This window comes from Periophthalmus magnuspinnatus, chromosome 12 (genome assembly GCF_009829125.3).
Source record: "Periophthalmus magnuspinnatus isolate fPerMag1 chromosome 12, fPerMag1.2.pri, whole genome shotgun sequence".
Taxonomy (NCBI): Eukaryota; Metazoa; Chordata; class Actinopteri; order Gobiiformes; family Gobiidae; genus Periophthalmus; species Periophthalmus magnuspinnatus.
In genome coordinates, this window is record NC_047137.1 from 13,159,886 (window position 1) to 13,175,336 (window position 15,451).

General features: G+C 38.8%; 1 protein-coding gene across 1 annotated transcript in view; it reads right to left on the reverse strand.

The window, feature by feature from the left end:
* Nucleotides 1-15,451, reverse strand: part of whrna (whirlin a) — a 344,555-nt gene that overhangs the window by 151,825 nt on the left and 177,279 nt on the right. Inside the window, exon 3 of the mRNA XM_055225688.1 lies at nt 13,829-14,047. Within this exon, the coding sequence (XP_055081663.1) occupies nt 13,829-14,047 (219 nt within the window). The remainder of the gene's footprint in view (nt 1-13,828; nt 14,048-15,451) is intronic.

A 15,451-nucleotide genomic window follows, 5' to 3' on the forward strand; every position in this document is an offset into this window, starting at 1 on the left:
TGGGAAAAGTACCACTCAAGTAAAAGTAGCTTAAAAGAGCAACAGTTTTTCGCGACCTTTACGTCTGATTTATGACTTGAAGTTCGCGTAATTGGAAGCACAAAATGATACACAAATGTTCCAAATCATTTCATATCGTCGACATAAAGCTTTTGTCACTCGTAGACTTACAGTGGGAAGATGAGCCACAATTTTTACTAAAGTTAGAGTACTGTTACTTAAGTAGAAGTAAAAAAAATGTATGTAAAAGTTGTTTGAAAGGCAACATTTCTTTAAAACGTTACTGAGTTTTCACACACATTGCAGATACATTAATCAGCACACAAACGTAAGACCTAACCTACAACTTCTTTCTTGTTTCTCCTCTTCCTCCCGGTGGCTGTATTCTTGCAAAACCAATCCAAGAACAAGAGCAGTGACCCCAAGTCCCCAATATACACAACTACGACTCTGCACTTTCAAATGCCAATGGACGAGGGTTCATTTCCCGGTGGTTGGTCTTGGCTGAAAGGCACCAAGGCAGAATGTCTTTGAGAGGGATGAAAGGGACAGGAGCAGAGCCAGAGGAGAATTCTATACAGAGGCCAGCTTGAGTCAGCAGTTTTGTGGAGCGGTGTATGATTTAGAAAATGTGGTACGGAGAAATTTAACCAATGAGGCTTAGGAGGCAGCTCTGTTCCTCAGCTAAGGTTAATGGGGTAAAAGATATTGTCTAGATGTGTTGGAAAGAGGGAAGTAGGGTTGTGAAAAGTATGGAAAACCAGACGCTAATCCATGCTAAAACTTAGATACTCATTTGAGCAGGTATCGATGCTAAAAAAGTCGTATTCGCAGGACAGAAATGAACATTTTCTGAAGAATAAGACAAGTATAAGACCATATATGACTGAGGGATTACACAGATATAAGGCCACATGGGAATATAAAATAAAGTACTACGACTTAATGTTGAAAATTATGAAAAATTGCAGTATCGGAAGCGGTATCGAGGGAAGTGCCATGGCTGTGTACAGGTGAATCATCTTTTTTGTATCATTACTCAGGCTGTGTAATAATCTTCTATTATAGATTAAGATCAAATGAGGTGCTAATTATTTTTAAATTAGTTTTATCATAACTATTGTGCAAATTAGACCTGTTTTTGTCCCTCGTTAATGTGGTTGCCAGGTAACAATTATCGAATTATCTTCACATTTGTCCTTATCTGCTGCCCGTGTTTAGCCAGAGAAAGTAAAATTATAAACTTCTCTAAAATAAAATAAATAAATGGTAAGATAGTTTTTTTTATTTTTTGGCTGTTCATTACGCTGAAAATCATGCAAGTGATGTGCCACCTCCAGAAAGTTACAGACTGTAGCTTTAAATATAATGATGTTAACAATGTTTTAGTGAAATTATTTAGCGTTTGTCAATGTTTTTTCAGTCACAGCCCACTTTTACTGTTTAAAAAAAGCTCCGACAAAGTATTAAATCCACTAAAATGTTAATAAAGGTCTGATTTTACACTTATTTTCTGATCTATGTTATAATGTTGTTCCCTCATCAAAATTATACCTTTGCTGTGTTGTTGTATTTTGTTTCATTCACACATGTTTAACACACAGACCCTGCATATTTCGTCTGAGCCCTTCTCTCAAACTGAAAACACTCTGTTCCACCTTGTGATGTCATGTGGTAATACAGGAAGTGCTCCACTGTGTTTTTAAACTCCACACACCTTCACTAGAATCATTTGGATGATTTCAGCCCTGGAATTGCCCATCTCTACTAAATTAAAGGTAAAATGCAGCTGTCAACTTGAAAACTACCACTTCATGACATCACAAGGTTGAACAGAGCATTTTGAGCTTTGGAGATGTAGACAAACAACATGTGAATGAAACAAAACACAACTCCAGGCACAGTTTTGATGAGTTAACAACATCATAACCTTTAAATGACACCAACCTGAGCCGTGTGCAGTACTGATCATGTTGGTCATGTCTTTGTTTTGGTTCTGAAGTTTGCTCAGATCACTCAAAAATGTCTGCTTATTATATTTGATAACTTTGCAAATCCACTAACTCAATTAACTTGGATATTTTTGCAAGACACACCTGGGAATCCCTCAAGGCACAGTACTGTCCCCCGGCATGTTCAAAATCTATGAATTAGTAGAAAACCTATGTGCACTTTAAGACCTGGAGAAGGCCCAGGAGTATTTAAGAATGAGGCAAATACTGAAGATATATTTTGTATTGGGGTAAGTGGCCAAAAAGAAAGTAAGAAGAAAATAGCTCAGTTGGTTAAGTGTTTGTCCCCTGATGTGAAGTTTGGCGGTTCAAATCCCACTCTTTATATTAAAAATCATTGGTAGAGAAGCTGTCAAAAAAGTGACCATTTACCATTTAATTGACATGTATTTCAAACATTTCTGGATGATTATATTGCTGTGTAACTGGAGTTGTGTTTTGTTGCATTTGCACACGTTTCAGTAAAAGAAAAGAGGCATAATTAGTCTCTCTATCTCAAAACAGTTCTTCTTAAAGTTTACACTACACCTGGCTTCACAGATGTAGGAACAGTTATGTAAGATAAAGTCTCCAGAAGTGTTTGAGAACTAAACTCAGAGTCTCATGCACGCTTTAAAAACGCTGTATCTGATTTTTACCGTCTTAAAAATGTGAAAAACGCAACTAGTTCATTTTAAACGGTTTTGCAGTGATCCAGAGTTACTCCTCTTTTACCTTATGGATTCAGACCATCCTAATGATTCACTGTAATGAGTTTATAAGCGTGTTTCGATTGCTGTCACGGTGAACCTAACAACAACCGGCATGCTAACACACATTTCCTTATTATCATACAAATATAAAACTTCATAATTAGATGCAAAAAGTACACAGTGGATATATTTTGACATCAAGAGCTGCTTATACAACACATCTGTACTGGGACAAGTCACATTTTGCTCAAGTACAGGAAAAGAAAATAGCATTGGGCTCTTTAATTATTGTAGTATCGTAATATTAACCTCCTGGTGCTGTTTTTCTTTAACGATATGGTTTACGTCAATACTGTTGCCAGCAGAGGGCGTCATACACAAGTATTCTCTGCAGACGTGGGTACTACTAGTTACATTTAATTGAGTAACTTCTTAAAGAAATTGTACTTTTCAGAGTACTTTTCTTGCAACATACTTTTACTAATATTTTATTCAAGTAAAGGTACTCTTATTTAAGTAAAAGTTGTGGTCTACAAGTGACAAAAGGTTTATGTTGACAATATGAACTGATTTGAACACTGCTCCTTCAGACATGATTTAGTTTGTCTCATTTTTGTGTCTCAGATTTTGTCCTTCATAGTGATGGGACTTTCGGCTCCTTTGTGGGATCCGAATCTTTTGGATCCGTTCTCTTCAAAGAAACATTCAAAAGGCTTTTACTGTTTATTTACATGACAGAAGAATAAAGGCTCAGATTGGTATAAATGGTTCAAAGTGACAGCAGGAGTGTGTGTAAGCTTTGAAATTATTAACAATTTAAATAAAATATTGCACTACAGTAAAAATAATGAAAAAAACAACCTGTTAACATGATTCTTGTGTTGGTTCAGCTTTAACAGGTTTAAAAATGCAGACAAATTTAAAAGAAAAAGATTTGGTTCTTTTAAAAATTAGATCTGGTTCAAATCGTTCACGTTAAGGAATCGTTCACGTCCGACATGTCACAAGTCTTTCAAATTACATTAACTTCTTTAACTTTATTTCAGCTCATGATTTTTTAGAATAGTTTTGGTTTAAATCTTCTCTTGGGTTAAACTGCAGTGCCATAAATATCTATATTTGTTTCAGCAAAATATCGAACTTCAAAATATGTTATCATGACAGGCCTAATCGACATTTACCGTAAATTTTTGACGATAAGCCTCTACTTTTTTCCCCACACTTTTAACCCTGTGGCCTACACAACAGTGCGGCTAATTTATAGATTTTTACAGGCTAACGACCACATGGGGGCAAAATCTTTCAGAGAAATAAAAGCAGCTGGTCCGTGTTGGTGCTGTTTTATTTTCTAAACCTGCAGGTATGTTCATCTTGTGTTGATGGCGTGTTAAATTAAAGCTCAAAAAAACCTCCGTGTACCATCTTTCTGTGTAAATATCTCATGTTACAACATATTTGTAACCTGCGGCTTATATTCAAGTGCGGCCTATATATGTATAAAATGTATTTTCTTTTTAAATTTAGCTGGTTTGGCTTATATTCAGGTGTGCTCAATAGTCCAAAATTCACGGTACTCTTTAAATTACGCTTACTTGAGTAGTACTTTCATTAATGCTCTCCTGTTCCTCTCCAGCCTGACTTTGACTCATAGCACGGTCTCCCCTCTCCCTCCATCTGTGGCCCCTCCCTCCTCATGTGTGACCACTCCCCCTCTGCCTATGGCCCCTCCCTCCTCATGTGTGGCCCCTCCCCCTCTGTCTGTGGCCCCTCCCCCTCCTTCTGTGGCCTTTTCTCCAATACTTAGCTACTCTTACTTAATTTCTTAGACCACTCTGTACTTCAACTCGAGTAATATTATTTTTAAGTAACATTTATCTCACTTGAGTACATTTTTTTAACCTACTCTACTCACCTCTGATTCTCTGGAAAACTGATTACAAATGCTGAAACATAGCACCTATTTCCATACACAAAACTAAGCTCATGAAATCGCCTTGAGGTGCCAATAAATAAATAAATGAAACTCTTAAAAATTCTTGTGTGAGCAGTTTTATCCAGACTTAAATAATGCCCCATTCCCCTGTCTGTTTTGGGTGAGACAGTGACAGATGTGGTGCTGCGTTTAATTAAACCTGCTTTGGTTGGAGGCGAGCTGCAGCTGTGGAGGGCCGCCATTAAACTATTCACTACATTATTGGATGTGTACAAAGAGCCCCAGACTCACACAGCTCAGAGGATCTGGCTCTGCTCCTCATGACTTTATTACACAATCATCTGTACGATCATCAAACTGAACCGACTGAACAACAGGCAACAACACACTTCTATGGGGCATTAACTGCAAACACAAAACATATTTACATCGCCGTATTGCCTTTTATTGTTCTGAAAATGCTATATTCACCGAAAACAATATCTTAAACTGTTAATTAGCTTCAGTTTCATTTTTAGCCTCTCCCTCCTCTTGCTCCCTGAGTCACTCCCCCTTCAGAGCACGAACACAACACAATCACTGCGCTTTTGTGTATTTATGAGTGACCTTGTACAGGCTCGTACTGCTAACTTTGAGGAGAGTTCTGCTAGGGAGAGATCACTAGATTACTCAAACATACATGGATGACATATAAAACCTCTACAGACATGTTTTTGATGTTGGAACAGCGTTATAAAGCTCCAAAAAGACAATTTTGTATAATACTACGTCACAGAACATATGCTTGTATCTGTAATTCCTCTTTAAAATGTGCTTTTAGTTGCCTCGGGATAAGTATTTCACATTTTCTAACTTAAAACAATATCTGATTTGGAAAACATACTTTATAAACTGCATCTTTGTTTCCTATTAGGCATTAAGGCACTGGAGCTCCCTCTGCTGTCAGCAACGGGAATGAACGACCATGAAATAAACAAATGAGGCCGTTTGGTCACGTGACTGCTATGCTAATACTGCTACGTTTTTGTTGTGAACACGATTTGACCACAGTGATGAGTCCAGTGATGGTTTTAGGGGTTTAAAAAAGTCAGGAGTTTTACCTTTGACGCAACTAAATGGGCAAAAAATAACATGTTTTAACTCCAAATAAATAAATGTATTTATTTATTTATTTTATTTTATTTATGAAAATAATTAAATAAAAACAGTACAGTACAAAACATAACAAACTTGACAGGAGATAGAAACATGCACAAAGAAGGAGACAAAGAAACAGACAAGAACATGATAAACCTGGCACCTATAATACTAACCCACAAGTGCTCCTCAGACACTTTCACTGGACTGGCTCCTCTAGAAATCCAAGTACTATGTGACGTCACGCAGGATTGGCATGATTATAGCCAGGTGTTTGAAGTGCGGATACATGTTAGAGCAATCGCACTGTCCCTCATATGTCCAGACTCCTCCCCTTTTGTCCTCCAGGTACTGCCCAGTTTAGCAGCTCTATCTGAAATGTGGTTGTGGGGAGTTTTGGTGTTTAGTCCCACTTTGATTATGCTCCGCTGTAATATTTATATATCTATAATTCCAAGCCAAGTGCTCCTCAGACACTTTCACTGGACTCATTCAGATCGTCTCAGAGCTTAAACGGCCCATTGCAAAGCGTCGATCTGTGTGTGTCTGAGTGTAGTTATGCTTTTATATATCATTTCAATGGGTTGCCAAATGTTCCCCTAAAAGCGTCTAAGAGTGTGTCACTTCGAGTGTGTGTCCAGTGACCAATTATTCAAACCGGCAGTGTTTTACAGAGGCTCCAAGGACATCGCAAGTAGTGTTTGTAAAGATACTCACATTTCAAATCCGATTTCGATACTAAGGAATAGACTTGTAACTTAATACTGATTCAGATACCATGATGATAATAAAAAACACTCGATTTTCAACATTCAATCTTAGTAGTTTCTTTTATATTCCCATGTGGCCTTATATCTGTGTACAGTGGTCCCTCGTTTATCGCAGGGGGTTACATTCTAAAAATAACCCACAATAGGCGAAATCTGCAAAATATCAGCTTTATTTTTTACAATTATTCTTTATGTTTTTTGGCTGTAAAACCCCTCACCACACACTTTATACACTTTTCTCACACAGGCATTAACATTTTCTCACATTTCTCTCTTGTTTAAACACTCTCAAAGTTCAAATCTTCGTAGGCGCCTTTGTCGGTGAAGAACGTTTCATCGACATTGTGGGTTTTGTCGGGGAGAAAACAAATTGCAAACATACAGCACTTCAGAGTCACACTGCGATCCAACGTTTATGTAAATTTGTCTGAACACATTCTGTACTGAACAGGAGACACGGCACGGAGGAGACTGATGGACAATGGTCTACAGTCCAACAGCCAATCAGGACGCAGAACACAATGCACGTTCATACGCTGTAAAAAAGCATGCAACAGTGTCACTAAAAAAAAATCCGTGAAACAGCGAGACCACGAAAGGTGAACCGAGATATAGCGAGGGACAACTGTAATCCCTCAGTCGTCCAAGTAGGTTCCATAGTGGTCCATGGACGTATACTAGTCTATGTGTCTTATACTTATTCTGATACAGCTCAAAATCATTCTAAAGCTATTCAGGAAAAGTTCATTTCTGTCCTGTGAATGTGACTTTTTTAGTATCGATACTTGCTCAAATGAGTATCTGTTTTCAATACTAGTTTTAGTACGTTTTAATCAAGTCAAAAATAGTAGCTGTTAGGTCTGAGATTGAGTAACACTGGTCTAACATTGTTCATAGTGTAACCTGGGATCACTGTGGTAAAGTGACTAGCACACACGACTCACAACAAAAAGGTTCCCGGTTTGATTGCTGGCTCTTTCTGCGTAGAGTTTCTCCTCATTGAAGATTGGATCAAACGCAGAAACAAATTTCCCTATGGTGCATCAAAGTGTACCTTATCTTAAATATTATGCAATAGCGTTCTACCATGTTAAAACCTTGTTCCGTCATCAAAAACATGCCGGGAGTGGTCGTAGATGTCATCCATGCATGTTTGAGCAATCTAGCGATCTCTTCTGAGCCCTTTTCAAACCCTCCTTACGATTAGCAGTACGATTTGGTCCAATTCTCAGCTCACAAGCCTACATCATCCACGCTCGAACGCAAAAATTCTTCATAAATATACAAAATCATGATACAAAACACTACGCTACAACTTCACAAACCTGGCGCGATGTGAAATAAGCGGGATGTGCGTTGATTGTGTTGTGGTAGCGCTGTGAAGAGGGAGTGACTTAACAAAACAGAAACTAATTAAACAAATAAAACAAAACAATAAAAGGTAACATGGCGATCTAAATATGCTACGTGTTGGCGGTTAATAGCCCCTCCCAACAGCCATCCCCCTCGCTCCAGCTGTCTCACTGTTACAGATGAAAGCTGGCACAGAGTCCAGACTGAAAGAGTTCCTCCGCAGTGACACTTGGGCTGGATCGAAGCTGCTAATGTCCCCAATACTGCGTCTGTCTCCGCATCGATCCCAGCCTTTCTCCCACTTTGTTTTAGCATTGATCCCCCGCTCGGCTCTGCATATACACTACTGTCACCGTCTGAAGACACAGGTGAGAGTTATAACGTCGATAAATACATCCACGAGAGGCACATCATGACCGTCTAAATGAGGACCAAACAGCTCCCCGGGTACGCTCGGATGCCCTGACGAGACTTTAGTGGGCGACAGTAGAACAGTTGGTAGTTTTAATCCGCTGATCTGAAGTTTAGCGGTTCAAATCCCACTCTAGACATAAACTTAATTGGTCGAGCGGTCAGATCCACCGACTCACAGGTTGGCAGTGCGATTCCAGGTCCTATAAATGAACTGTAGTTGTAGTTGGGTCCTTGGGCAAGACACTTAACCCAACTCTGTGTACAGTGGTATATGTAAAGTACTTTGAGTGCCCTGAAGGTGGAAAAGTGCTGTATTAAAGTGTGTGTAGTTATGTGTTTATATAACATTTGAATGGGTTGGCGTAGGGGTTCCCAACCACCGGGCCGGGACCCAGTACCGGTCCATTACGCATTTGCTACCGTGTTGCACAAAAACAGTAAATAATTTATCAGCAACTGCATTTTCTCTGACGAAACCTTCAAAACTGCTTCGGAACATGGAGACTAAGCACCTGGAATTAAAAGATAAGTTTTTAGAGTTTTTTGAAAGAAACACATGAACAAGAAGGAAAGAAGAAACAAGCGCAGGGCTCAAATTGATTCAGTGGTTTGGTGAGTTGTATTTTTTATGCACTTATTAACTTATTTTTTGTCATATTTATCTGCCACGCGTAGAAGGCCGGTCCGTGAAAATAAAACCTACGTTATCCTGGTCCGTGGCGCAAAAAAGTTTATGTTTATTATTAGACTTGCTCCCCACAAATTAAAAGAATCAGCAGCATAATAAGATAATATAAAGTGCACGGTTTTCAGCTTTAAAATTATTCCACTGAAATGCCAGAAGTACTTAGTAAAGTCCCTGTACACCTCAGAAGAGCCTGACAGCCATAAAAACTACTGCAGAACCTGGATGTCCCGCGCCGAGTACTGCAAATGCACTTTCCAGAGGTCAGGAACGAGAGCAGACGAAAACGGGGGTGTGAAAAGTCCCTAATGATGTTTCTGGCAGTCATATATATTGTTACATATTGGAGAGTTTGTTCAGAGGTAATCATGAGGGTAGAGTTTTCATACTTTTTTATTTTCGTTTTGACAGAGTGCAGGAAGCAGGTTAGTTCAGGAAAAAAAGAGGTTTCCCTGTGGACTCTGCGAGCAAAAGGAAACTCAGAATCAGTGTATAAGTATGATTGTACGTGTAATAAAGTTTCACTGTGTAGGAAGTTCAGAACAATGGCAGTAGTATCTTTATTTAACACATGGATATAACAGGTCAGGTGAGCGGTTCTTCGATATAAAGCGGTTTGAGTGTCTTGACGGTGGAAAAGCGCTACAAAAAGACGTGATCACTGACTATAAAATGCACTTTTGGCTCATTTATTTCTTGTTTAAGCGTGTTTGTGGAGACAGCGAACATAAGGAGAACTGTCTCTATACGAACAGAGCTTGATTAGATGTAAAAATAGAATGAACGCCCTCTTATTATATAAAGCTGATTTATGCATAGGCTTGTCAGAACATGGGGCTGTGGGACAAATTCAATTATTTCTTTTACACACGAGGCTGGTCTATAATGTGATTTTCATGCGTTAAGTTTTAAGACAGAGAGACAAGAAGAAAGATTTATCGAAACAGGATTATTTTAGCCCCAAGGAAAGTTCACAGTGCAACACCTCAACCACAGACGGCTTTCTGCATTTATTTTGATAGCTTGATTTGGTAAAGTGAGTGAGTCATTTTTATTTTTGTCTAGTTAAAGTGCCTCGACTACTCCTTTCACTCCAACACAGTTATAGTTGGTTATATTTAGAGCTACAGTATGTAACTTTCTGGACGTGGCCTATCACCTGCACGATTCAATGAAAATAGAACGCTAATATCATACTTTGGAACATTTTCCACCTAGATAGACACATTTTATGCCGTACTGTGGAATATTATAGCCAAAGGAACAACTCCTCCATGCCAAATAAGAGTCAGGTTTGTGGAGATGCAAGCCTAAACTGGAAATACACATGTTTTTCAGTGCAATAAACACAACCAAAATTAAAAAAAACGCAAATGTTCTTTCTATTTATTTAATTTAAAAACTGTGGCTTTAAAATGTACAAAAAATTAATAAATAAATTAAAAAATCACTATTTATTTATTTATTTATTTATTTATTTAGTTAGTTAGTTAGTTAGTTAGTTAGTTAGTTAGTTAGTTAGTTAGTTAGTTAGTTAGTTAGTTAGTTAGTTAGTTAGTTAGTTAGTTAGTTAGTTAGTTAGTTAGTTAGTTAGTTAGTTAGTTAGTTAGTTAGTTAGTTAGTTAGTGAAGTTCATAATTTGACTTCCTGGTTGTACAATGGCAGCAGATATTACAAAGGTAGAAGTAATGTCGTAGTACTCGAGACCAGTCTTGATGAGTTATGAACGTGACTACAGGGTTTGTGACACGTGCTTAAAATCCTACTCATTTTGCAGCAGTTTTTTATTAAGTTTATTATTAAGTTGGCTTAAAATGGGCATTCTCAACCTGTGGGCGAGGCTCCAAAAAAGGGCCACGGAGTGTTTCAGCACGGTGCAGTTTGGCTTTGAAGCATAAATCAGCATTAATCAGATGAAATTGAAATAGAATTAGAAAAAAACTGATGTATATGTGTGAAAATGAGAGTAAAATACAAATAAATGCAGAAAATGACAAAAATCTCGATGGTTATGGTCTCGATTAATGCGGTCGTGACTACAACACGGCCCATAGTTATTACTCCAACCATAATCCTAACAACACTCATTATAATCAGACTAATCATAAAATAAATGACAACACCTTGATCTGTCAGAACAATGGGCATTTCCATGTTAAACTATAAGACAGAGATGCAAGAGGCGAGATTTATCAGACGAACCACAATCGTTTCAGCCCTGAGGTAAATTCACGGCATAATCCCTGAACCACAAACGGATTTCTACATTTATGTGATAACGTGATTTGGTAAAGACATTATAGAGTCATTTTCATTTCGAGCAGCTGTCAAAACGGCGTGTGAATAAATATGAATATGTAGTTATGGTCTATGCAAAACTGTCACTATCCGATTTCAATTTTAGATTATGGTTCTATCCAACACGTGACATAACGGAATTAAGCGGTACAGTGGGGGATTATGAGGAGCACGGGGTGTTTTTCACTTCTCCAGATGAAAGAACAAATGATTTATTGATAATATTTTGCCGTGTGTAATCTATAGTGGCTTTGGACAAAAAAAAAACGCATATGGAATTTATTAGAAGGTGGACTAAGGGAATGTGACGTCACCCATAGCGTTCACCTCCAACCAAATGAAGCTCGGCGAGGCTAGCGGTATCATAGCAACAAAAGAGTTAATCCAGAGCGAGGCTGTTGAAGGTAACGCCAATTCCCGCCCGCACCGCTCGTTTAGCACAGAGCCGGCGCTTAGCAACGCTGTCAATCAAACCTGTTGTTATTGCTAACCGGAGCGACCTCGGGGAAAGAAGGTGCTTTATGTCTCTGTTATTAATGTTCATGTCTTGATTTATGGACACAGTACGATCAGGAATGGACAGTCATGCAGAGTGCGAACGCGAACACTTCAAGACCGTTTTAAGATGCAAAACAACTTTCTCCAGCTAAACTCAGACAAGACTGAAGCCTTCATCTTTGGCCCACAAAAACATAGAGAAAGTGTCAGCAGTCACCTCCAGTGTCTCTCTCTAAAACCTTCAAATCAGGCTGGAAATCTAGGGGTAATAATGGACTCAGACTTGAAGTACTTCACACATGTGTCCTGTGCTCAGGTCTCTGGCTCCTGTGGCTCAGAGAACAGACTTTAAAGCAGCTCTGTTTGTGAACAAGTCTCTCCATGGACCAGCACCAAAGAACATCTCCAACGTTAGTGCCATATGAACCATCTCACACTCTGAGGACATCAGGAACCGGCCTCCTGCTGATCCCAGAGTCAGGACTAAACATGGAGAGTCAGAGTTTCACTTTTATGCAGCTAAAACCTGGAACAGTCTTTCTGAAGAAGTGAAACAGGCCTCTACTTTGACAATGTTTAAATCCAGGCTCAAAACGGTTCTTTTTAGCTGTGCATATGACTGAAAGGTTTATATTCTGCACTCTTCTATTTTAATGTTAATTTTATGATGATTATTTGTCATTATTTATGTTTTGATCTGTGTGATTTTAATGTCCTTCATATTCGGTAACGCACTTTTAATTACTTTGTGTAAGAATTGTGCTGTACAAATAAACTTTCCTTGCCTAAGACCAAATTGATGAGCCTGACAGCAGCAGTTACGGAGAGAAGGGTGACAATTTTTTGGGGTTAATTGGGGCCAGAGTCTATGAAGCCGGAAGGAGACTGGGGCTGTGTCTGATGTCCACCATAACCCCTCACTCACGCTGTAGACCCGCACTGTTTAGCACTTATGTACAGAGTGACTGGGACACGCTGCTCACTACATTCAGGTCACGTGACTCCGGGTCTGAGTGAAGAAAAACTCTACCTAAAGTCAGTAATAAATCATTTTTTTACAGCATTGCTTCCTGAAAAAACACAGAAGCTTCAGTCTGGTTTACTGCGCTGGCGACACTTTTAGCTTACAGAAACACTGAAATGTGATACAACCCAAACTCTGACCATGGAAAACTTTAGCCGCGAGCTTCACAGTGGATTCAAGGCCAGGGCTGCAATTAAGGTGTTCAAATATTAAAACAACACTGCGGTATTTCGTGGATCACTGCAGCTCTGGAAATCACAGGGCTGCGAAGGTTCAACATACATGGTTCACGATACGAGTGTGACGAGTGTGACGATATGAAGATACTGTGAACATCATTAGTATTAGTCAATGTATCAGAAGCAGTGGTGGATGAAATACTCCATTTTGTTAGGATCTGCTCAGTGATAGCAATTAATTACCTGTTAAAAAATGTACTTTACGACTTTCTATATCCATGTGATCGTGCAGTTAACGCGTCACCTCTAAAAAGTGAACTTAAATTGAACTTAATCATGTTTTGTAAAATATACTAACTCAATTGCTACTAAAATTGTGCTAAAAACTAAAGAAAGTGACTAGCTAGTATTTTTCATGCATACTTTTTACATTTACTTAACTACAAATTTTGCAGTATACAGTTCTTGTACTTGTCATTGAGTACATTATTACCCATGCAGCTTTTTCCTTTACTTGAGTATAAACATATTGCAGAAAAGGTTTCAGCAGCGGACACTTTCTGCAATCAAGATGTTTTGGGTTCACTCTAAAAACCCTTTGGACAGAACAGTTCCTCAAGCTACTACGATCAAATGTAAAATGTCCTCTAGATGGCACTGAAACGTCTTAATTGCAGAAATACTGTCCAAACGACCACTGCTGAAACCTTCTCTACACTGAACCACGTCTGAAATCTTCCCAATGGAGCTAAAAAATATATCTACATAAGCAATACAACACAAAAAGTAGCTCCCAGACCGAATCCTTTCTAAAATCCTCGGTGTATCCTTACCTTCTTCTCATCGCCGTCCTGCAGCAGTTGCATGTGGCTGCGGCGCTGGCTGTCGCTCCTCCTCAGGGTGGCGCTCTGGTGCTGGGGCAGGTCCGGAGGTGGGGACACACTGCGGCCTTGCGGGTCCACCCAGGTGTACACGTGGTTAGTGACGTAACCTCCGGGTATGCGTCCCACCGAGCGCACCGTCAGGTTCAGCTTCTTACTGCCCTTCAGCACCTGCAGAGAGAGAAGACAGGAGGCGGATATATTTTATGAAGAAACACACATTCATACATCCAATCTTTCATTTCATTCATTTATTTATTTATTTCGAGCACTTATATCAGGTACGCTTTAAGCACACTTCACAAATTTGTACGTATTTAAGCTCGAAAAGGAGTGGGAAGAAGAAAACGTATTAAATCCCACCGGTATCTTCCTTCAGAACATAAATTAAATGCTTTGTTGATGCTTTGAGCTGAAAAAAAAGAAAAAAAAAAACAGAATATATATGCATTGGTCCCTGGTTTATCGCGGTGGTTACGTTCTAAAAACAACCCGCAATAATATCAGCTTTATTTTTTACAATTATTCTTTATGTTTTTGGCTGTAAAACCCCTCACCACACACTTTATACACTTTTCTCACACAGGCGTTAACATTTTCTCACATTTCTCTCTTGTTTAAACTCTCTCAAAGTTCAAATCTTCGTAGGCGTCTTTGTCGGTGCAGAACGTCTCATCGACATTGTGGGTTTTGTCGGGGAGAAAACAAATTGCAAACGTACAGCACTTCAGAGTCACACTGCGATCCAATGGAGGAGACTGATGGACAATGGTCCCTTAGCCAATCAGGACGTAGAACACAATGCACGTTTATACAGTATAAAAAAGCAAAAATGTAAAATTGTACTAAAAAAAATCCATGAAACAGCGAGATATAGTGAGGGACAACTGTATACATATATACATCTATACACATATACAAACAAATACACACATATACACACACATACACTCATTCAATTCATGACAATAAATGCAGCAAAAGGTCAGTGACAATATTGTAGATGTTCAGTCTTACTATAAGTAGCATAAGTAAATTGCAACAGAAAGAAAAACATACCAACAAAGGGAAGAACAAGAATACAGAAAAAATGAAAAGGAAACAATCAGCATAAAGTAGAACCAACACCGATACACTGATGCGTCTCGCCCATGGTCAAAAACAACAGTATTTATTATCGGAGAGTTAGAATCGCACCACCAACGCGTCTGAGATCCCAACCAACGATGTTTAAGTCGGGAACAGGCTTCAAACTGCGTATATTCTACAGTGTAATAGTACTCTTACATGAGTAAAAGGTGTGGGTCCTCGTCGCACTGGAAATCTACAAGTGACAAAAAGGTTATGTTGAGAAAATGAATTGATTTGAACATTTGTCTGTCTCGCACTGCACCGATCAACTTTTTGTGCGTTATTTAGAGATAACTTATATGACTTTTCTGGTGACTTTTGGCATTTATTTAACTGCAAGTGTTTTATAACTTGAAAAATTCTAAATTATGCATCCTCACTATGCCTCAAACAGGGCGCTCATGAAAGACTTGTACTTGTATTCTCATTGGGCTTCCCCTGCAT